Source organism: Lissotriton helveticus, chromosome 5_1 (assembly GCF_964261635.1).
Source record: "Lissotriton helveticus chromosome 5_1, aLisHel1.1, whole genome shotgun sequence".
In the NCBI taxonomy this organism is placed as follows: domain Eukaryota; kingdom Metazoa; phylum Chordata; class Amphibia; order Caudata; family Salamandridae; genus Lissotriton; species Lissotriton helveticus.
The window spans coordinates 2052688978-2052711622 of record NC_136065.1 but is presented as its reverse complement, the minus strand read 5'-3'; the positions used below and the strand labels follow the sequence as shown (position 1 = coordinate 2052711622).

At 45.7% G+C, this 22645-nt stretch overlaps 1 protein-coding gene across 1 annotated transcript in view; it reads right to left on the bottom strand.

The window, feature by feature from the left end:
- The window catches only part of SLC44A4 (solute carrier family 44 member 4), a 318362-nt gene that overhangs the window by 32195 nt on the left and 263522 nt on the right, over positions 1 to 22645 (bottom strand). The window contains exons 11-15 of the mRNA XM_078645926.1: positions 17313 to 17435; positions 13172 to 13271; positions 8327 to 8419; positions 5239 to 5341; positions 3548 to 3810 (exon numbers count right to left, since the gene is read on the bottom strand). Coding sequence (XP_078502052.1) covers positions 3548 to 3810; positions 5239 to 5341; positions 8327 to 8419; positions 13172 to 13271; positions 17313 to 17435 — 682 coding nt within the window. The remainder of the gene's footprint in view (positions 1 to 3547; positions 3811 to 5238; positions 5342 to 8326; positions 8420 to 13171; positions 13272 to 17312; positions 17436 to 22645) is intronic.

Here is a 22645-nt window from a genome sequence, read left to right as displayed (position 1 = left end):
TGTTTTGGCTCTTCGGATGCGGGGAACGGCGGCGAGGGCGTGGCTGGTCGATCGTAGCTGGCGGGTTGGAGTGTAGAAGGTCAGGCGGTCGTTGAGGTATCTGGGGCCTTGGTTGTGAAGAGATTTGTGTGCGTGGGTGAGGAGTCGGAATGTGATTCTCTTGCTGACGGGGAGCCAGTGCAGGTCTCTCAGGTGTCCGAGGATGTGGCCGTGTCGGGGGATGTCCAGGATGAGTCGTGCTGAGGCGTTCTGAATGCGCTGGAGTCTTTTCTGAAGTTTGGCTGTGGTTCCGGCGAAGAGGGAGTTCCCGTAGTCCAGTCAGCTGGTGACGAGCACCTGGGTGACCGTCTTCCTGGTTTCGGTGGGGATCCACCGGAAGATCTTCCGTAGCATGCGTAGGATGTTGAAGCAAGACGAGGAGACGGCGTTGACTTGTCTGGTCATCGAGAGGGAGGAGTCCAGGATGAAGCCCAGGTTGCGTGCGTGGTCCGTTGGTTTGGGTGCGCTGCCCAGGGCAGGGGGCCACCAGGAGTCGTCCCAGGCGGAGGGTGATGATCCCAGGATGAGGACTTCCGTCTTATCTGAGTTCAGTTTCAGGCGGCTGTTCATCATCCACTCGGCATCGTCTTTCATCCCTTCGTGTAGGTTGGTTCTGGCGGTTGCTGGGTCGTTGGTGAGGGAGAGGAACAGCTGGGTGTCGTCGGCATAGGAGATGATGTTGAGGTTGTGTTGGCGTGCGATGGCCGCGAGGGGGCTCATGTAGATGTTGAACAGCGTGGGGCTGAGCGATGATCCTTGTGGTACGCCGCAGATGACTTCGGTGGCCTCTGATCTGAACGGGGGGAGACGGACTCTCTGGGTTCTTCCGGTGAGGAAGGAGATGATCCACTCCAGTGCCTTCTCCTGGATTCCGATGTTGCTGAAGCGTTGCACTAGGTGCGGTGGCAGACCGTGTCGAACGCCGCGGAGAGGTCCAGGAGGATGAGTGCCGCTGTTTCCCCGTTGTCGAGCAGGGCCCGGATGTCGTCTGCGGCTGCGATGAGGGCGGTCTCGGTGCTGTGGTTGGCTCTGAAACCGGACTGCGAATGGTCGAGGGATCCATTCGTCTCGAGGAAGGCGGCCAGCTGTCTGTTGACGGTCTGCTCGATGACTTTGGCAGGAAACGTAAGGAGCGAGATGGGGCGGTAGTTTTTGAGGTCGGTGGGGTCCGCTGATGGTTTCTTCAGTAGGGCACTGAGTTCGGCGTGCTTCCAGCTCTCTGGGAAGGTGGCGGTGTCGAAGGAGGTGTTGATGATGTCCCGGAGATGGGGTGCGATGATGGAGTCGGCTTTGTTGAAGACGTGGTGAGGGCAGGGGTCGGTTGGTGATCCGGCATGGATGGAGTTCATTGTGCGGATGGTGTCTTCGGTGTTGATCGGGGTCCAGGCACGGAGGGTGGTGGTGGGGGGCGTTGGTGTGGTCGTAGGGTGCGTCGGCTGTGCGCTGAAACTGTTGTGTATATCTGCGATCTTGCTGTGGAAGAACGAGGCGAGCGAGTTGCAGAGGTCTTGCGATGGGGTTATGTCGTTGTTTCCGGCGCTAGGGTTCGAGAGCTCTTTGACGATGTTGAAGAGTTCCTTGCTGTTGTGGGCGTTGTTGTCTAGTCGTTCCTTGAATGCGGTTTTCTTGGTGGTGTGGATGGCAGATGTTGCCAAATATCTGAGACACAGCTGTTTCTTCCTAGCATATGAAGCACTTCTTCATCTAATATAGAGGCAGAAAGTCTTTTACATCAGTGGATATGAATTTCTGGTGAAAGTTGAAGTGGGCATATTTGAGGTCTTCTGAAGCCTGGCTGCCAAGACCAGTGGCTGGTGATTGTAGAGCAGAGCCTTGCCAGAGAGCCAGTCAACTCCAAATTGCCTGAACGTCAGCTGAGCGGTCCCTCGACAACATACCATTCTCCATGTTTAGGAGGTACATCATGTGACTGATCCTTCACTACATCAAGAAGGATGTACACGTGAGTTGAACTGTGATGTATGAGTGGAATACATTGACTACTTCTGGAACTACTTGCCGTACATCTGAAGTTGGGGGTTACCAAGCTACTCAACCCAACATGAGCCATCAAGAGACACCTGTCACTCTAGCCTGGAAGAGGAGCGGTTGCTGAGATAGGACTCTTTTCATCATCTTTTCACCCCTTGTCTACCTCAGGAATGACTGCAAAGCAACGCGTCCTTCTTCAAAGAAGGATCCAATCCATGCAAAGATCTCGATTGATGGCAGAGGTGGTCGGGTGAGTGCTGGATATGATTCAAGAGGCGATGGAGTGCACTGAAGTGAAAAGCAGCCACTTGACTGGATGACAGCTCTGATGTGGTCTACGGGTGAGTGAGCATGTCGGAGAGCAGGTCCAGTCCAGAGGAAGAGAATCACCTGGTAGAACGGGGGTGGAGGGGCTAGAGGATGCAATTCCTGGGTCAGAGGCACTGGACTGACCAGACTGGGGCCTGAGCCACATTATAGTAGTGTTATTTCCAAACATTTCAAGTTCGGAGCGGAGTGGATGTGGACAATTGCCAATTGCTGCCAATTTTGGAGCTGGGGAACCAGGTTTGAGCCTCGGTGTCGGCTCAACATCCTGTGATTCTGGGCAAATCACTTAATCTCCTAAAAATGAATGTGTTGCCTGTAACGGAACTGGTGCTTGTGTAAAGCGCTCCAATACCTTCGGGTCGAGTTCACGCTATATAAATCTGCAAAATTCAAACAAACTGAGAGCAGCCCAAATGCTTGGGCGCCCCCCTAAACTCAAGACTTATTTCCCTCATTAGTTTACCCTCTATGGAAAACCTTGCCTAATTCACTAATATACAAACACTTACCTATAATAAAAGTTATTATTTCCATGGTCCAACATGGCAGCCAGGAAGAATTCTAAGGTAAAGAACTTGAAGAGGTCGCTAGAGAAGCAATGACAATTTTGGAGCAGTGTCATGACAAAAATATAAATCACAATTTGCACCATTCACCCAGTGTAAATGTTGTTTGAAGACTGTTTCAAAATAGCCTGGCAGAAATGTCACATTGTCTGATATCAGTGTAAGTTGTCCCGTGCTGGGGTCATTTACACAACGTTGTCCTTTTTTATAAAGAGGCTCTGGAAAGGAATTTGACGAGAGGATTCGCCAAATACTGCACCAATCCTAGTAATGGTAACAAAATAATTGGCTTCTGTTGATTTCCTATTACCACAGAAAATTTACAATACTCCCTCAGTTAGATGGACTGGACGTTTGGAAAAGAAAAAAAAAAAAGAGTGAATGTGTGTAAAAAATATTACTTGAATGTGCTCAGGGATTTAGCACCACACTGTAAGTTTCATAAAACATATTAATAAACTACACCAAATTAGATTTTTAAAGAAAGCATCATGAAATTGAATAAACTTGGCCTAATAAAGTGTTGGATTGGCGCCCATTGGGGATAGGATTAAATACAAGTAACCGGCTGGTGGCTCAATGTCTCAAAGGCCCCTGAGCTCAGTTCCGCACAGCCTCACCTGAGTGTGCGCATAAAGGCGCCGGCCACAGGAAAGTAGGGGATGTCGGCGGGTTTGTTGAAGGCCCAGTAGTATGAGGCGAAGGCGCCAGCCAGCACGCACTGGCCCAGAGCGATGACAAAGTTGATGCACCACAGGAAGCCGAAGATGTTGTAGATCTGAAGGTTGAAGAGGTTCTGCTGGTAGATGCCCTCGGTGTTGTATTTGAAGAAGATGCACCTCGTGGACGAGCAGTTTGAGAACAACTTGGAGCCATTGAAATTCTGGAAGAGGAGGAGAGAACACGAGTGAGACAATAGCCCAGATACGAATTACAGTGGAACTGCAGCCCAGAGAAACTGCAGCCATATTTCCCGTTATGCCGGCTCCGATCCAGTGAGCTGCTATTGCTACGCCCAAATGTATCCGCACAGCCATATATGGTGGCTGCTCTTTTTTCCTTTTTAGCTCCCCAACACTGGAATCGGCTACCCTTGCCTCTTCGTTCTGTTCGATTATATAATTAAGGCTGAACAGGCTCTTTTCAACTTGTTTTCCCCAAAGCACTGGACCCAGATGTACAAATGCTGGACTCTACATGAAGATCAGAACAACCAAGAGTCTTGGCTGCTGGTCCTTGGAGGGTAGCTGACAGCTGTCTGTAAGCCGAGGGCTGTTCCTGCTGCACGCTCTTGTGTGTCAGACTGCCTAATGGACAATGTTCAACACCTTAAACTGGATATTGTTCTGAACTGTATGTGTAGAAAGACAACAAGACTCTTGAGTTGCCGCCTGCTACATGCGATGTAGAAGACTAACCATTTCAACTGATCCAAGCCAAAGAATACTCCTTGCTCCAGCAGGTGTTGTGTTGTGCTATGTTTATATGTAAACCGCACTATCACCCGCGAGGGTGTCCTGGCACTGAGCAGGTGTGCGTGCAGCGTACTACCTACAGTAGGTTGGTTATTGAAAAGCCAGGTCTACAGCTTCTTGCGGAGTTCGACAAGAGAGAAGGAGCCCCTGATGTGGAAGGTAAGTGGCTCAGGTAAGCGCGGTGGGGTGGGGCAGGGCACAGAAGGAAGGAAGCTGATGGAATAGGCATTATGTATTTAATTATACCTGTTCCGTCATCCGTCGAATCCCCCGCCGCCCTCCCCTCACCGTGCCCTGCCCCGCCGCACCGCGCTTACCTGAGCTGGCCGCCGCTGGGAAACAGCAGATACCAGCAGGAACACAACACTCAAGGATTACGCATTAATGCAGGTCAGTTGCCGATACGTACACTTGCAGCTTCTATGAATCTTCTGACACCTACAGTTTCCATGGCAGCACTACTACACCAAAGATGTGAGTCTTAAGTACCACATGTTGTAAGCAATCTCTGCTGAACCACCTATCTGCCACTGAATCCAGATCCAAACGGGGAGTCTGGCGACAGTGTATAGAGATGCCCATGCAGCAGCCTTGCAGATCTCGAGTAGAGATGTCTGTTGAAAGACAATGGCTCTATCATCGCACTGGATGGAGGGACTTCTTGCATTAAATGTAAGCGCCATTTTTTCCATAAACTGTTTGGGTTAAACCAAGGCTTGAGGGACTTTTTTATATGGGCAAAATTGCCGAGTATGGTCCGACAAATTGTGTACAGTACAAGCCATAGAAGCAGTTAACTTTAACCCGCTCTACTAGCACTCAAGAGAGTTAGTTACCATAGGGTCACAAGATTCCGTCCAGTTGACATTATTGCAGTCTGGGAGGCTGCTGTTTGTTGGGGTCACCCGGTACAAGGGGCTGCCAGATGTGGCTAGATATCTGAAGTCACTGAGTTAAGGAGGATGAAAAGCTAAACTGTTCACACACTCAGAACAAGCACTACCGTTTGGATGTTACTGTAAAACAGGGTGTGCTACCTCAAGAAATGTGTTCAACGCCCATAAGGTTGGTGCTAAGTAACTCTTTTTTGCAATGAGTAATATCTACCCTGCCACACTTTCTGCCTTGTTTATCTGCTTAACACCATTAGTAAATGTGCTTCCACAGAGAAAGCTGAAGATACCAGCACCAGCCCCCAGCAGACAAAAACAACACACGAAGGAACCGATTTAGATGTTTGGCGGACAGGTTACTCCATCATAAAGATAAGAGTTATCACATTTGCCAAAATATAAACCTCAGTATATCCTATGGGATTTGTATTTCGGCGGACGGGATATCCATCACCGTTGTGATGGAGCGACCCGTCCACCAGGATCTAAATAAGGCCCCAAGTCAAAAAGGTGAGTGAAAGATATGGGAGCCAAAGTGGAGAGGAATCACTGTCACTGTCTCCAAGGCCAATGAGTGGCAGCACACATGACCTCATGTCCTCATCTCGCACACATAGCTTCCTCTATAGACCTAGGGCCAGATGTAGGTAATCCCAGATTACCGATTCTTAAATACTGAATCATACCGATTCGGTATTTAAGAACTGGCAATCGGGATGTAGGTAATTTTACTGATTTAATTACCGAATCGGTATGATTTGGCAATAATTGCCATTCATTCCTATGGGCCTGGAGGCCCATAGGAATGAATGGCAATTACCGAATCGGTAAATACCGATTCGGTAATTGGGGGAAACATTGAAGGGTGGCAGGGTGTCACTTTGACACCCTGTTGCACCCCTCAATTGTGCATGGGTGCACATGTTGCAGACATACATGCCCTTAGGGCATGTATGCAGACATACATGCCATAAGGGCATGTATGTCTGCAACACGGCACTGTTTAAAAAGCAAAAGAAATGCTTTTTAAAGGGTTTTCATTATTTACCACCAACTTCTAGTTGGTGCTAAATTAAGAAATATTAAACCCCTGTAGCACTGATTACAGTGCTACCTACATGTCAAAATACAGATTCGGTAATTATACCGATTCAGTATTTTACAGATTCGGTAAAATTACCGATTCTGTATTTTAACATGCCCCTACATCCCAAACTCCAAATACCGGTCGGTAACGTTCGAAATCGGCCGTTACCGACCGGTATTTGCCTTCCTACATCTGGCCCCTAGACCGCTCTCTCTGGTAAACTGATACCATGCAGCCCTTCTCTGCGGCCCTCTGCTTATTTACAAACTTACCAGGAAGGAGGAGCTACCACGGCAGCCATCTTGGCTTCTCAGAGCCAGCCAGGCTTTTGGGTAAGACAGGGACTGTTGGGTAGCACCTGCAACTGATGTACCATAAGACTATGATGGGGAAAGCTGGACTACCAAGGGATTAACTTGTAGACATCCTGTGCGCTTCCCAACGTGTGCACCTCCACAGTTCTGGGCTCTTGTGTTTCAATGTGGGTGCCATCCGGTGGGCCTAAAAATCCTAGAAACGAGATAATGTCAGCAAGTAGGAGGAGGACCAGGAGGATGCATTGCCCTTGCTCCTCACTTGATTGGCATATGGCTAGGCCCAAACTGGAATGGCATGGTGAGCAAAAAACGGTGGATTTAGGCCCAGATTCCTGTACTGGGGGTGAAAGTTTGACACTGTTCAGCATTCTGTCCATCAATCGTTCGTTTTGCAATTAATCCTCACCTGGACATGGCCACTAAGTTAGTTTTGAGGTCAATTGTGCTAAAGACATATGAGAAAACCACCATAAAGTATGGAGTGCTTGCATCACAACACATGAGGGACTATTTCACATCTCAGAAATACACTGAATCCTCACACACTAAATTATTTATTTCATATATGTATTGTACACAGAGAGGAATTGTTTTTGCTTTTTCACAGCAATATCTTTTTGAAATATTTTAGTTGGCAAAGTAACCCAGACCAATTGGCTTTGCCAATGCCTGTTTATCTGTTGACAGTTGCTATTTTTCAACCCTGGAGCAGGAGAGGCCTGGTGATCAAACTCTACCAAATGTGCTTTGACTAAAACACATTTTTTAAAGGAAAGCCGTTTCAATCTTGTGTTGCCAAGATGCCACTGTTGTAAACCAACTAGATGTGTATACAGGATTTGTGCAGTGGTACGAAGTACAGATATCAAGTGGCAACGTAAAGGACAAACCTTTCCTCTAGCATCTAAAATATGACACTTTAAGTACAATGACCAATAGTGCTTAAACCGTTATTTGTAATATTAAATCTAGCCTGCCTGAGCCCAGGTGCAGTGCTGAACAAAACGGAGTTTACACATAGTGTGGTCATGGAGGGGACGGAAATAGCCAGGCTGGGTACCAGCTTCCTACATTGACTATAAAATCGCACAAACAGACAATATCCCTTTTTTATTACCAGGGTTTTCTGTGAAGAGATAGTAACTTTGATAAAAAATAAACGTGTGGGAAAGTGTAGACCTCCAGCGTCTCGCAAGAGTGACTGCCAAACCCCTCTCCATCACAGAGGAAGAGTGAGAGAGCAAGGCAGCACCAACCTGGGAAGCAGGCTTGGGAGAAAGGACCATTCTCTCCCTGCAGAGCTGTGCACCACCACACACAAGGCGCACACGGTGGATATCTGGGTCCAGTGCAATGCCATGGCGACTGTCCCTGAACCTGTGTATACTGAGGAGGCATCTACGGGTAAATGAAGAGGTTTCATATGTGGAGGGGCGAGGGGGATGAGGGGGCTCTACAATGCTCTGTTAGCGAAAAAGTGAACCAGGACAATACTATACTCCAGACAGAAAATTTTCATAACGTCCATGGCACAAAGATCCTTCTTTTGCATCAACACAATCATTCTAGATTCTGCTGGGTCCTCTCCAAACCCCCTGATTCCCAGCCCTGATTGGTTAAAGGATACAGCGCGGTGATGCCCCAGTAGGCCACGCAGATGACCAGCAGGACAAAGGTGAACAGCGGATACACGAGGGAGGACATGATGTGGCCAATCGCCCTGCGGGAGAGAAGAAACGTACAGGGGTGAGAAGCAGACATCCGTGAGAAGCAGTGAGCATCAAGGCATTTGTGAGAAACAAAGTACATCAAGGAATAGTTCCTCAGCGGGTATAGCATGCCGAAATGCAATCATATCTGAGCAGGAGAAGGTGCTAGGACAGCAGCAGTAGCCCTGGGAATGGTAGGTTGTTTAACTGAAAAGCCAGATCTTCAACAGGAGGGGGGCGGGGTCACCCTTTCGCAATACTAATCCAGCACTTGGTCATACCTTTACAACATTTAGTGTCTCAGCTCCCCCATACTCCAAGAAAGCCTAAACTGCCAGGCCCAGCTATCCCTATTAACGGCCTTGAAACGTTGCAAGGAACTAGCGTTTGAAACACTGACCTGACTGACTTATTGTGTCATTTTTGTGAGGGAACAATAATGCAGAAGGTTGGCTGCAGCAGAGATTGTGACCTTGTCTACAAGATGAGAAGTGATGCTGGTTGTGATGGCCTTGTCAATAATGCAGCTGGTTTTGAAGATGGTGCGGGTCAATGGAGTTCCATCAGGATGGGGGTGACGTGACCATATTTCCTCAGACCTTAGATGAGATGTGCTGCTGTGTGTCGAATGCCATTAAGGGCTGCAAGTGTGGAGTTCTGGAGGACATGGAGAAGGGCAATACCACCACCAGAGTACAAGGGCTTTAACAGCAGTTCTCATGTCGCTTTCTGGAAGATATGGTTTGACGTTCTTTAGAAAAGAGCTGGTACCAGGCCATTTTTGTTTATTTGCATTTCTGTTCCTTGAGGACCATGGCTGGTGTCCGGGGTGAATTCAAATGGCCTGGAGTTAAGTGAAAGCCAATCACCAATGTGCCCAGCATGAAAGCAGCACCGTGATTGGTCTGAGTGCCGTGGTTTGGCGCTCAGACAGGGACTGGGAGCCTGTGCATGTTCTCCACCCAGGCTGTGCAATACAGCCTGGTGGAGAACATGCTAAGTGTGCAAGACGGTTTGGTCGGTCCAAGACGGCTGGCCAAACTGTCATGCGCACTTAGAAAGTGCCCACCATTCCTCCTCTCCTCAGTTGGTAGCTCAGCTCCGCTCTGCCCCTACAGAGCAAGTACGGAAAAATAAAATGATGATAACAGTGTGATCAATATATTTTTTCCTGTGGGGCAACACTCCGCCACCTTAGCGTAGAAGCCGCCGCTAAGGTGTCTGGATCTTTTGGGACCAGGAGGGGCTCATGTGAACAAACTTGTGTTGGTTGCAAAGGGAGGAGGAGAACCAGGGAAGGATATTGTCAGTGAATCCATTTCAGACTCCAGGGCGTATGATGGTGGGATGGGCGTCTATGTCAAAGGCAGCTGAGAGGTCCAGCAATATCAGGAGGCGGGGTCATCTTCATCTGTGGTGAGGAAGGTATCTTCTACAATGTGTAAGTTAGCAGACTCCGTGCTGAAGCGTGATCTAAAGCCAGACTGGTAGTCATGCAGGAGATGATTAGCATTATGTACAGACAGGATTAATTCCATCTATTAATGATCTAGAATAATATGGAGGGCTTTTAATCTTTAAAGCAAATAAGTAGACTATCTTTCCAATAAACCCCAAGTCTGACATTGAGATCACCTCAATATTTGAGGCACCCATTAATATGGGAGCCCAACATGTTTTGATATCTGGGGGTGCAGATATTCAAGAAGGAGTGGGATATCATTGAGGGCAACAAAGGAAGAGAGGACAGCGTCTGTTCGAGGAGGACCCTACCACTCATGCTATTGTCAGAATAGCACCGTTGACGATGGTGGTCCAACCAAGGGTCCTATGCTACTTTGCTGATTTACCGGTCCAACTGCACTACATATTATGTTTATGGAAATATAGAACATTCTGATTTCATATGAAACAAAATAAAAGTGAGTTGAATGAAATGAGAAAACCATGGTCGTGAGACCTTGATAATGAATCAGAGGTCTAGAATTGGGCACAGATATTAAATTATACATCAAAAGTATCCTGGAATGCCAGATTTGAGCTCCCTTATTTTAATATGCTACATAGGTTGCATCTTACCTCGGAGACGCACTCGCAGCTTTCAGCTATATGCCCAACAGGGGAAATGAAAAAGCAGGTTTTGGCACATACAATGGTCATGCCAGGTCATAATGGAGTATGGAAACAAATGACCACAATACACACAAAGGTAACTGGAAAACAAACCACCACCATGAAGACATTTCTCGTAGACCTGATGCCATGACCTAAGAGTCGAAAAGCAGCATGTAGATTCAAAGATTAGTACTGCTGTTGGCTAAGAGGAGCGGCTAAGAAGTCACCGCACTGCATGTGAGCAAGAATACAGGCAGAGGAAATCAGTGACTGATCCAGGCCTGGGACTATCTAACAGTGTAATGGGAAGCCCAACTGAACAAAGACAACGATAAGTAAAGGAACAAGGGGGCATATTATCAAGGGGGTTTATCTCCGCTTATTTGGCTTTAAAAGCCAAGAAAGCGGAGATAAAATTATCTCCCTATTACCTAGCTGTCGCTAACACCAGTTAGCGACAGCTAGTAGGAGATAGCGACCATCTTGGGCCCCGCTTTGCATGTCAGTGATATTTATCACTAATGACATGCAAAGTGGGCGTGCCAAGATGTTAGCGACTGGAAACAGTCGCTAACATCGCTATCTCCTATTACCAACTTTTGGAGATATTTGCGCTAAGCGCGAATATCTCCAAAAGCTAACACCTGCCCCTGAGCAGTTCCTAGCCATGTTATCCAATGGTAGGTGGATAACATGGCTAAGAGCATTAGCTCGGTAATGCATGAATATCGCTGACTTTTCAGCGATATTCATGCATTTCGGCCGATTTTTATCGCTTAGGAGATAAACCTTGATAATAGCAAGGTTCCTAAGCGATCAAAATATCCGCAGCTCGGCGATAAAAATATCGCCGCTAAACCAACATAGCGATAATTATCGCTAGTTGTTGGTAATATGCCCCAAGAAGAGAGGCCAAACTAACAAAGAACTGTGGGGCATATTACCAAGCAATAGCGATAATTATCGCTATTGCTTGGTTAGAGAGAAAATGTTACCGCTAAGATGCGGCGATTTTTACCGCAGATAAACCTTGGTATTACCAAGGTTTATCGCAAATGCGATAAAAAACTGCCGCAATGCATGAATATCGCTGAAAAGTCAGCGATATTTATGCATTACCGAGCTCATGCTCTTAGCCATGTTATCCACCTCCCATTGGATAACATGGCTAAGAACTGCTCAGGGGCAGGTGTTAGCTTTTGGAGATATTCGCGGTTAGCGCGAATATCTCCAAAAGTTGGTAATAGGAGATAGCGATGTTAGCGACTGTTTCCAGTCGCTAACATCTTGGGACGCCCACTTTGCATGTCATTAGTGATAAATATCACTGACATGCAAAGTGGGGCCCAAGATGGTCGCTATCTCCTACTAGCTGTCGCTAACTGGTGTTAGCGACAGCTAGGTAATAGGGAGATAATTTTATCTCTGCTTTCTTGGCTTTTAAAGCCAAAAAAGCGGAGATAAACCCCCTTGATAATATGCCCCTGTGACATTAAAACAAGTTAAAGAAGAAGCATTAGAGGTAAGATTGATGCTCTTCCCACACAAACCAGGAAGATGGATTACTTATTCACTATATTACCTATTTACTTATTTGTCTACTACCAACTTGTAAACGTGTTGCATTAAAAACAGAGAGCCTCCGAAACAGCCAGAAGAAATGAACAATCAAACAATATTCACCAAACATGAGACCTAATACAGCGCACACACTGGTTTATGATACCAAGCTGCAAGAGTACACTCTTGCGGATTGTGGTGGGGGAGCCACATTCATGGACCCGATTAGGGTGTACCCTTTTCCATTGTTTTACAGATAAAGTGAACTCTTGCATACAACAGCAGGCTGCCATGTGGTGCATGTGGGCTGGGGTGGGGGGTCAAGCCTGGGACAGGGCTGAAAGCAGGACATGTAACCGGATGTTTACAATAACCAGACCTTAAATACCAAGCCTCTTCAACCTCCATGGAGATCACTGGGGCAGAGCAATGGGCAAAGCTGCACGTTATTAGCAGGATCAAAGAAGGCCTTCACTTCTAGAAGAGGGATCAGCCAGCTTCAGGAGGGAGTATTCAAGCGTATGGCTCCTTATTAGAAAGCCATTGATTCCACCTATAAACCAGGTCTGGATACATACGAAAAGCCTGAAACGTGAGGCAAAGCAATAAGTACAATATAGTATACTACCAGAATACTGTGTGGAAAGTAGCAATGTGCCAAAATACCGTAGTACCAATATCGAGGACTAAAACATCGACACGGTAAGTATATAATGGTAAGCATAAGTCTACTAGACTTACAGCCACTTATATTCACCTGGACAACAGCTATATCTTAATGGTACGGTATGATCAAGTGGAGTGAAAAATAGTACAGCTATACTTACATATATACCTTTTCAATATTTAGGCAACTGTTTGTAATGTCGATATTTCCCACTCAAAATTCTGACATCGAACCATAAAGACTGGTCATGCAGCCTTTATCGGGTTAAGGGGGTTGGGACTCAATGGACAAAGAGAAAGGCGCCCATGATGGTGCACCAGCCCCTGTAGCAGACGTCAGCACCAGGCATGCGAACACAGCACACCTAGAGAGAAGGAAAGAAGAGAGCTGTGCGGCTGCAGGGTAGTCCATCACCACTTACTTGCTAGCTTCCTTGATCAAGGCGATGGCGATGAGGATTCTCTTGCGGAGGAAGAGAAGCAGCAGGAGGAGAATGACTTCAATCACAGCCAAAATGATCACTGTTGGGAGGAAAAGGACATGAAGCAACTCAAATACGGTGAGAGAGACAAGGCCCTGGGGTATTCGTCTACTAAATCCTAAGATGATTCATGGAGAACTCACATCTGGCCATTCCCGCTTCAAATCGAGCTCAGTGCCAACCTATTTTCCTTGTAAATATTATGGCTACCACAGGACAACCCTCCGGCACATTGTCATTCTAAAACATTTGGCATTTGGGGCGTCAGCATCTGCAGTATTCTCCATTCAAATCTCATAGATTTCTGTGAACTGACTTCTTGACAATCTAAAGCACATGGTTGACAGGGAATGAACTTAAGATTTATTCTTAAAGTGCAACCCTTACAAAACCAATGCCAGTCAGATTCCTCAGTTCAGGTCTGTGTCATATCCCAGTCAAAGAACTTGCATCAGGGCCATTCCTATTTCAAAAACTGGACATGTGTGGCACTAATATCGGTCTTATTCCTTTTAAAAAGAATAAACCAGACCTCTCATCTACCCACATTCCCAAAAATATGGTGGCCAGAGATTTAACTTCAGCATGAAACTAATGGTCATCAGTGACATTGCACCGGACCTTTTCACAGTTCAAAATCCATGGCTTACAGAAAGTAAAGTTCAGATTGTTTACTAGTACCAAACCAAAGGGCATCAGAAATTTTAATTTGGCCTACTGCAGCAGGAGCACTGTAGCCATCAGACGACTTGCATCTGGCCTATTCCCCAAGAATAACAACCATTGCCATCTGGCGACTTGCATATGCCCTCTTTCAAGTATGAGTAAAATAGACATAAAAAACTCTCAGTTGGCCAACTCTCATTCATGAGAACTATGATCATCAGGGAACTTGCATCTGTCCAATGCCTACTATGATGCCCATGACCATCCACTCCTTAGTTCAGACATAGTGTCAGTCCAGTAAAGAAGGTCCTAAGAGTGTCATCTGGCTATCACCATTGATATCGGATGGTCCTTACAAGTTCCACAACCATCTGAACCTAATAGAAAAGTCACATGGCCTCATTTATGAGGCTGTGCGTCACTTTTACGCCGCCGGTGCGTAACTTTTTGTGACGCACCAGCAGCGTAAATAATGTGCCTTGTTGCACCATATTTACAAAGTGACGCATCTAGGTAGATGCGTCACTTTGTAAACCCCTGCGCCACATTATACCAGCACCAGGTATAATGTATGCAAGGGAGGGCGTATTGACGCAAGGAAGGGTCGTTGAAGTGACACAGTGAAATCTATGAGATTTCACTGCGTCACTCTTAGGACGCAGTTGCGTCAAAATCTTGCGCCTGCCTCACAGCAGGCGTAAGATTGACGCAGGCCCTTTCACAAGGGGCTTGCCCCATGTGAAAGGGAGCATTGCTGGAGTTGCGTCACTTTTGTGACACACTCCAGCAATGCGTCACTTTTGCGCTTACAGATACTTCAGAAATACTGACGTATCTGTAACTCCTTGCGACATGATGCGTCATACATTAAATATGACGCATCATTGGTGTCACAAGGAGTGCGCAGTGAAAAGTGACGCATCGCTGTTTTCACGCAGCGATGCGTCACTTTTCATAAATGAGGCCCCCAGTATCTAGAGAACTCAGAACTGTATTTAAATTTGGGGTTTCTCATCTAAAATAGTAAGAGTTGCAAAATCTTTAGAAACTGCCTATTCTGATTCTAAACAGAACAAGACTTCCAGACCTCACATCAGCTCCCCCATAGTATGAAGGATTGTATCACAAACCTTCACTCCACTCTCCTGTCTGGTTCTAAAGGAACCCCATTAGGGCATTACTGCATCTCACACCAGACTATGGCACTTGTCCACCTCACACCTGATGGCACATTCATGCAGCTCACACACTCTTCAACCTCTCACCTGATGTTAAATTCCTGTACCTCACATCAGGGCATTTGTCAACTTTATACCGGATTGTAAGGTCCTGCAGCTCACACCATATCAGTGAATTCCTACATCGCACAGCAGATCAGGACACTACTCCACCTCACGCTTGATAGTAAATTCCTGCAACTTACACCAGATCAGGGCATTCATCCACCTCACACCTTATAGTAAATTCACCAGGAATTTCCTACACCTCACCTGATTATAATCGTCTGCATCTCACACCTGGTAGTAAACTTCTGCATCTCACAGCAAATCAGGACACTCCTCCACCTCACACAGGATGGTAAATTCCTGCATCTCACACCAGATCAGGGCATTCGCGCAGCTCACATCTGGCCAGGTGACTCCCCACAGGTCACATCAGGTCATTGCAATCCTGTAGATCACACTAGATCATGGCATTTCCGCAGCTCATACCAGACAAAGGCATTTCTCCATCTTACGAGAAAGGACTGCGCCAATCACAGGAGCATTAGAACATCCTCACTGGGATGTTAAAGAAAGCCCTCACTCACCACCTAGTGATGACATGCTTCATCATCGGGCCCCACCAAAGAGACCGAATGTCTCTTTGGTGTGCTGCAATGCCAGAATTACTGCGGAGCGGGATGGTGAGTAGAGGGCGTGTTGTGTGCAAAATTCTACTAGTGAGTGATGGAGGTTAAAAATGTCAGTAGTGTATCAAAGAAAAACTTTATTAAATGATCACTAAAGACAATGAAATTAAAAATTATGTGAGGGACCAGTCCACTTTAATTGAGTGGTGGGTTCCTACAATGTTGTCGACATGTTTCTTGCCATTGAAACGGTGTTAATTTACCCGGCAATTCTTCAGGACTGGGTGTGTGATAAACCCCGGCGGTATGAGCACGCTAAGGCCCACCCTAACCTAGGGACGTGAAAGTGAAAAAAATTAAATCAAATAGTGTCAAAAAGTGCAAAAAATTAGGAATAGAGACTTATCCCTAATTACTCCTGGTTTAGGAGGCTTCTACTGATCGTTTCTGCACTTTCTGGGTGTTATGAATAAACACCATGGGTCTCAGGAGGGGGGTGGAAGCGTATTCGGCACACCGCCCTCGACGCTCGGCACCCGTGGTCCACCTACGTCGCCCTCAGACTGGACCCCGACGATCCAGCCGAGCGTCGAGGGTGGTGTGCCGAATACGCTTCCACCCCCCTCCTGAGACCCATGGTGTTTATTCATAACACCCAGAAAGTGCAGAAACGATCAGTAGAAGCCTCCTAAACCAGGAGTAATTAGGGATAAGTCTCTATTCCTAATTTTTTGCACTTTTTGACACTATTTGATTTAATTTTTTTCACTTTCACGTCCCTAGGTTAGGGTGGGCCTTAGCGTGCTCATACCGCCGGGGTTTATCACACACCCAGTCCTGAAGAATTGCCGGGTAAATTAACACCGTTTCAATGGCAAGAAACATGTCGACAACATTGTAGGAACCCACCACTCAATTAAAGTGGACTGGTCCCTCACATAATTTTTAATTTCATTGTCTTTAGTGATCATTTAATAAAGTTTTTCTTTGATACACTACTGACATTTTTAACCTCCATCACTCACTAGTATAATTTTGCACACAACACGCCCTCTACTCACCATCCCGCTCCGCAGTAATTCTGGCGTTGCAGCACACCAAAGAGACATTCGGTCTCTTTGGTGGGGCCCGATGATGAAGCATGTCATCACTAGGTGGTGAGTGAGGGCTTTCTTTAACATCCCAGTGAGGATGTTCTAATGCTCCTGTGATTGGCGCAGTCCTTTCTCATGGACACTCTTCTTTTGCTTATGAAATATTGACCGGGGAACAAGAGTGTCCGCTTACTCTCCCTGTCTCTCTTTTTGAAATACATTTCTCCATCTTACACCTGAGCACGACAATCCTGCATCTCTCACATGACCCAAATTCCTGCACCTCACACAGTATCATGACATTTCTGGAGGACAAGCCCTGTAGCTCACCCAAGAGCAATCCATTCCCTATGGTCTACATGGGCAGTATAACTCTACCTATAGTATATATAACCCAAACAAGGTCCTTTGACAACAATACAGAGCAGTGAGGCTCTTACAAAGAGTCATTGAGATTTTTCAGACTCACAGAATGCCAGCCAGGTCTCTTTGACTTTAAGGTATGCAGCGACGTCAGTCGTAAACTGGAAAGTCGGCATGGATGCCCCTTGCTGGTTAAGTTTGGCGTACTCCATGTAGCAGTAGTAAATACCTGTTGGAATGGAGCAAGAGAAAACATTTAGAGCCCACTGTTCAGCCACATGTCACTCTGCACACGCCAGGCAATCCCCAAACCTGCAATAGTTCTGCTTCGATCCCTCTCTGCACGAGTGTCATCAAAACACAATGACCTTCCTTGCATTTACTTGCTAGGTGGTTAAGTGCCTTAATACTTTCACGCTTTTGTGGGAGACAACACAGACAAACCCCATCTTCTGCAACTCCGGTTCTTGCCTCCATCTAATAAGTACTTTCTAAGGTAAGGGACATTCTAAATCCAACATATTTAGACTACAATTAGGGTAAAAAAAAAAAAAGTCTGCTTGCACACAGCTTGGCCCTATGGAATGACTGTAAAAGAAGGACTAAATAATGCAAACTCAATTACAAGTTCAGCGGAATGGTTGCGATGGCCCCCTCATAAGCAGTTCCGTTCTCCACCCTTCCGCTGCTGCAGGGTGTTTGTTGGTCCCGGTCCTTCTAATTCCTCTTGTGTTGGAAAGGTATTGACCCCTTGTGCATCAGGAGATAGTTCCAAATAAAATCTCTTCTAGACAAAAAGGGCTGCCTCTGCTTGCTGTCCTAGGGGGAGGGGAATACATTCCATTCTTCCTCATGCAAAACATCTCCAGCTAGTGAGGAGACTGGCTGATTGGCAATGGGGCACTGGATACCAGAAACATGGAGGAGTTTTGGCGGACCGCCAGATGTCTCCTCTTTAGAAGATTCTTACACATCCGATAGATCATACAATGTCTCTTCTTAAAAAGTTACACTATTGCTGACTAGGGGCCAGATGTAGGTAATTCTATTTTACCGATTCATAAATACCGAATTTTACCGATTCGGTATTTATGAATCGGTAAAATAGAAGTACTGAGATGTAGGTAAATTTCTTTTTAAATTTACCGAATCGGTAAGAATCGGTATTTACCGAATCGGTAAATACCGATTCGGTAATGCCCATTGATTCCTATGGGCCTTGAAGCCAATAGGAATCAATGGGCAATACCGAATCGGTATTTACCGATTCGGTAAATACCGAATCCTGCAAGGGTGCAGGGGGTGTCACTTTGACACCCTATAGCACCCTAAATACAGGTATGTGTGCCATGTGGCACACAGACATGACCTAAGGGCATGTCTGTGTGCCACATGGCATTGGTGTGCGTGCACACATGTGCATGCACACCTGGATTCGGTATTTTACCACCCAATTGGATTGGGTGGTAAAATACCGAATCTGTAAGGCCTGTGGCACTCTCAGGAGTGCCACCTACATTTGGAAATACCGAATCGGTAAAAATACCGATTCGGTATTTTACAGAATCGGTAAATTTACCGATTCTGTAAAATATATGCCCCTACATCTGAAAACCCAAATACCGGTCGGTAACGTCCGAATTCGGCCGTTACCGACCGGTATTTTGGCTCCTACATCTGGCCCTGTGTCTCTAAAACCGCTCCCTGGTAATAGACTTGGAGTGATTTCCTCTGACACCTATCCACTGAAGAACAGAGATTGCTTTGCTGACGTGATGCTCGGCCTCCTGAGCGGTGAATGATTTTAGAGAAAATCATGTAATTAGGGGTACAGGAAAATGTACATCTTCTGAGACTCCCACCAGGTACCATGAACACGTTAGTGAGGCAGATTTGAGACCGAAAGGAAGAATCCCGTACTGGTATTTGTAGTAAATTGGGTTAATATTTGGGGTAGGTGATCGCCCCCCACACAAACAATATTCACAACTATTGTCAGGGTCAACCCCCTAAAGTCATTAAGTGAACCTGAGCTCAACCCCTGGTAACTATAGACCAGAGCAGACAGGCTTAACTTAGGGCCATGTTTAGAGTATTTCTGCAGTACTAAAACAGTAATTTAGTCAAAACACCCAGCAATAAATATCCAAAACTGGACTCGAAAATTAGAGTCATATATAATACCCAAAATAGCACCACAATGATAAAATCCAATAAGTCTTAAGTAGAAATAGCACCAAAAAGCACGACGTGCCAATGATAGTCAATGGTCATGGTAGACTGGGATCTAGGAGCAATTTGAGGCCTACTGCAATACAGCTCTGGTCGCAAAGTTTCCCATCTTTCTTCTGCTGCCCCAACGACCACAGGGTTACATTTCCAAAGTTTTTCAGGACCTCAGGGGAGGGCACTTGGAGCACCTTAAAAGTATCAGGCAGAGGCCAATAGCAAAGTTCAATCCAGGTCAATTTGCCACTGGTGAGCTGGGCATTTTAAAAAAAAAGGACTCTTGAAGTTAGAAGACCCAAGAGATCAGTCAACTGACCCCTGAGATGACACTTCTTGTCCTAGGTACAACAAGAAGTAATCCAGTCCTTCTGGGACCCTCTCAGGTCCACCCTTTGTCTGTCCTCTCATAGGTCTGGAAAGTGTTTTGATGAGGCACCTTGTTGTGCCACATTTATGCCTGACATCAGCTTTACCCACGAGGAGAACTGCTGGGCATTCCCTAACCAATGGGTAAAAGTTCACAGGGGCAACCCAATGCACTTTTTCCTGTGGTTCCTGTACGCTTTAGTGTAGGCCCAAAATGTTGTTTGCCAGATGGCGAAGGTTTTCAGGCACACTAAACTTGGGCTCAGAGGGTTGAGTGTGTTGGCGAGTGCACTATATGACCAATAGCATAATCTGCCCCTAACACTAAAATTGAGTTTGATGCAAGTCCTGTAATTCACAACAAACTAGGAGACAAAGGTTCAGCAGGACAAAGGCAGGGTTCTAAAGCACCCAAACAGTGGATACACAAGAACTGTCCTGGTATCTTGGTTTGTTCATTTCATCCGCACAAAAGTGTTACATGTGTCTCTAACAGACCTCTCAGGCAGGATTTGACTCTAGTGTCAAAAAGGGTGTCCACAAGCTCCGGCCCTACATATTCTGTGGATTTCAGGGGAGTCGTCTCTGCACATGCAGGTCAGCCTATTGTATGCTCCTGGGAGGAATTTCACACCTCATTCAAGGCTGAGAACAGGCAGGTAGTTGGCACAGGATAATCTTAATGCAAATTAACTTTCTGACAGCTCAGGTAGTTCAAGGGTAACTTTTGACAAGTTTTCTTTCCTTAATATTCATAAAAAATCTGACTTTCCCATTGAATAGGATGTTTAACAAAAAATCTATTTAGTGGTTTCAATATTTTTCCAGCTGGCCCCTCTACTCAGTTTGCAGCATTAGCATTTAATCGGTACTCTGGTTTTCTACATAGGACGGGTAGGCCTGCCACAGTGACAATTGTTTTTTGGACCTTGCCAGTGTCAGGACATGGTAATATTAATTTCCTACCTGTCCAACTTTTAAATACCATGCATCCTGCTTTGTGAGCTTTAAGGCCTACTTAGGGGCGATGTATTAACGTTTAAAAGAAAGGACTTTACCTGTCAAGAAGGCTTATTGTGACTGGTTGCACTGAAGGTTTTACACTGCATTAGTCAGGCTACACAAGATAGGAATGAAGCCATGTTTGTGCTGACACTATAGTGGACAGCACAATATGCGTGGCAGTCCAGAAGCGGCATTCAACTTTCAGGCCCTGGGTGCATCTTCTACACCTTACACTTGAGCATTTCAGGCAAGTTAAATGTTCTAGTCAGGAATAAGCCAACTTAACCATTTTGAAAGAGGGAGCATAGAAACGTTGCCCCTAGCTAACAGGGGTAAAATGCAGAGAGTACTAAAGTCAGCAAAAATAGTGTCCAGAAAAATGTGAACAATATGGGGTGACCAGGCAGAAAAGGTGGATTTCTTACACAGGGCGCCACTGCAAAGAGCTAGGGTAGAGTAATTAATCCATTGATGGATTTCTTTGTTCAGGTGATAGAACATGGATAATTCACGGCTTCTGCCTGGTCAGGGGAATGCCTGGAAAAGAAAATGTGCTAATCAGGAATAAGTCAATTTAACCATGTTTAACGGGCAAGGAAAGAAACTTTACTTCTGGTTAGCATGGGGTGCAGTGCTCAGCGTTCTAAAGTCAGCAAAAATACTATCCAGAAAAAGGCAAAAATCCGGGGAGACAACGCAGAAAAAGGCACATTTCCCTACAGTAGTGAACATTGCCCACCAGAAATTTTTGAAATTTCTGAGTTGTCTGTATGATGGTGATGTAAAAATATGGATCCTGATGCTTGCTCTCTGGCAATCAATCAGTCCTAAAGGTGGAGTAGTGGGTAAACTTGTTGCAAGGCTAACGTGCAAAACTTCTGTTTTTTGATCGCTGGTCATGATATTCTTGCTTTGGTCCCTGCTTTTGAACCACAATGTAACAGGAATAAATTCTCTTTTGTTTTTGGGAGTGGTGCGCCATTTCCAGTGCCTTTTTTTATCAGAAGGGTGTTCATCTCCAGTTGTAGTAACTTTTGCCGGTATTGAGATACTGAGGGAAAAGAATAATGAAACCTCAGAGATTAACACAATATTCAGCATCAATCTTTCATTGCATTGTAATGCCTGTGTATGAAAGGCTGTCTCCATGTCCCTACTTTCACAGGAAACCTTTCTTTCCAGGTTTCTACTTCACACATCACTTTAAGGTGGACCATCAGAACATGGAAGGAGAGGCATGGTCCTGATTGAATCATCAGTCAGATGATTGATAGAATGGTAGTGTTGACATTTCCAGAGACACTATTAGCCCGTTTACCAATTATGATCTACTATGAAATCTTCTGTTGTCAAAAATATTAAAAAAATTCTAACGAGCATGACAGGTTATTATTTCGAAATGCACGATGGATTTGTGATCTATCACTGCAGCAATTACTTTGCTGTGGTGTCCTGACTAATTAGAATCCGAATGCAGATTTTAGAAATTGTGAAACTAAATTTTAAATGTTAGGAATTAAATCAGACGTGGAAAACAGTTGATCCTCAAGCAGTGGTAAGATTATTTCTACCATGTCCTATATCATCAGGTCCATGGCACAGTATTTCAATGGATTTTGGATCGGAGATATCTCCATCTTAAGAATGTATCCTGATTTGAGTGACACCACAGCTGCTCACCAAGCTGATTGATTTAGTACTTTCCAGGCATTATCTATAGCAATGCTCTTTTCAAGAGCTAAGACAGTACCCAAAATTAATTTCTCGGTTATTCTTACCACCCACCTTGACCATCTCAACCCAATCTCCAACCTGCAGTTGTACCACAGTAATGTGCCA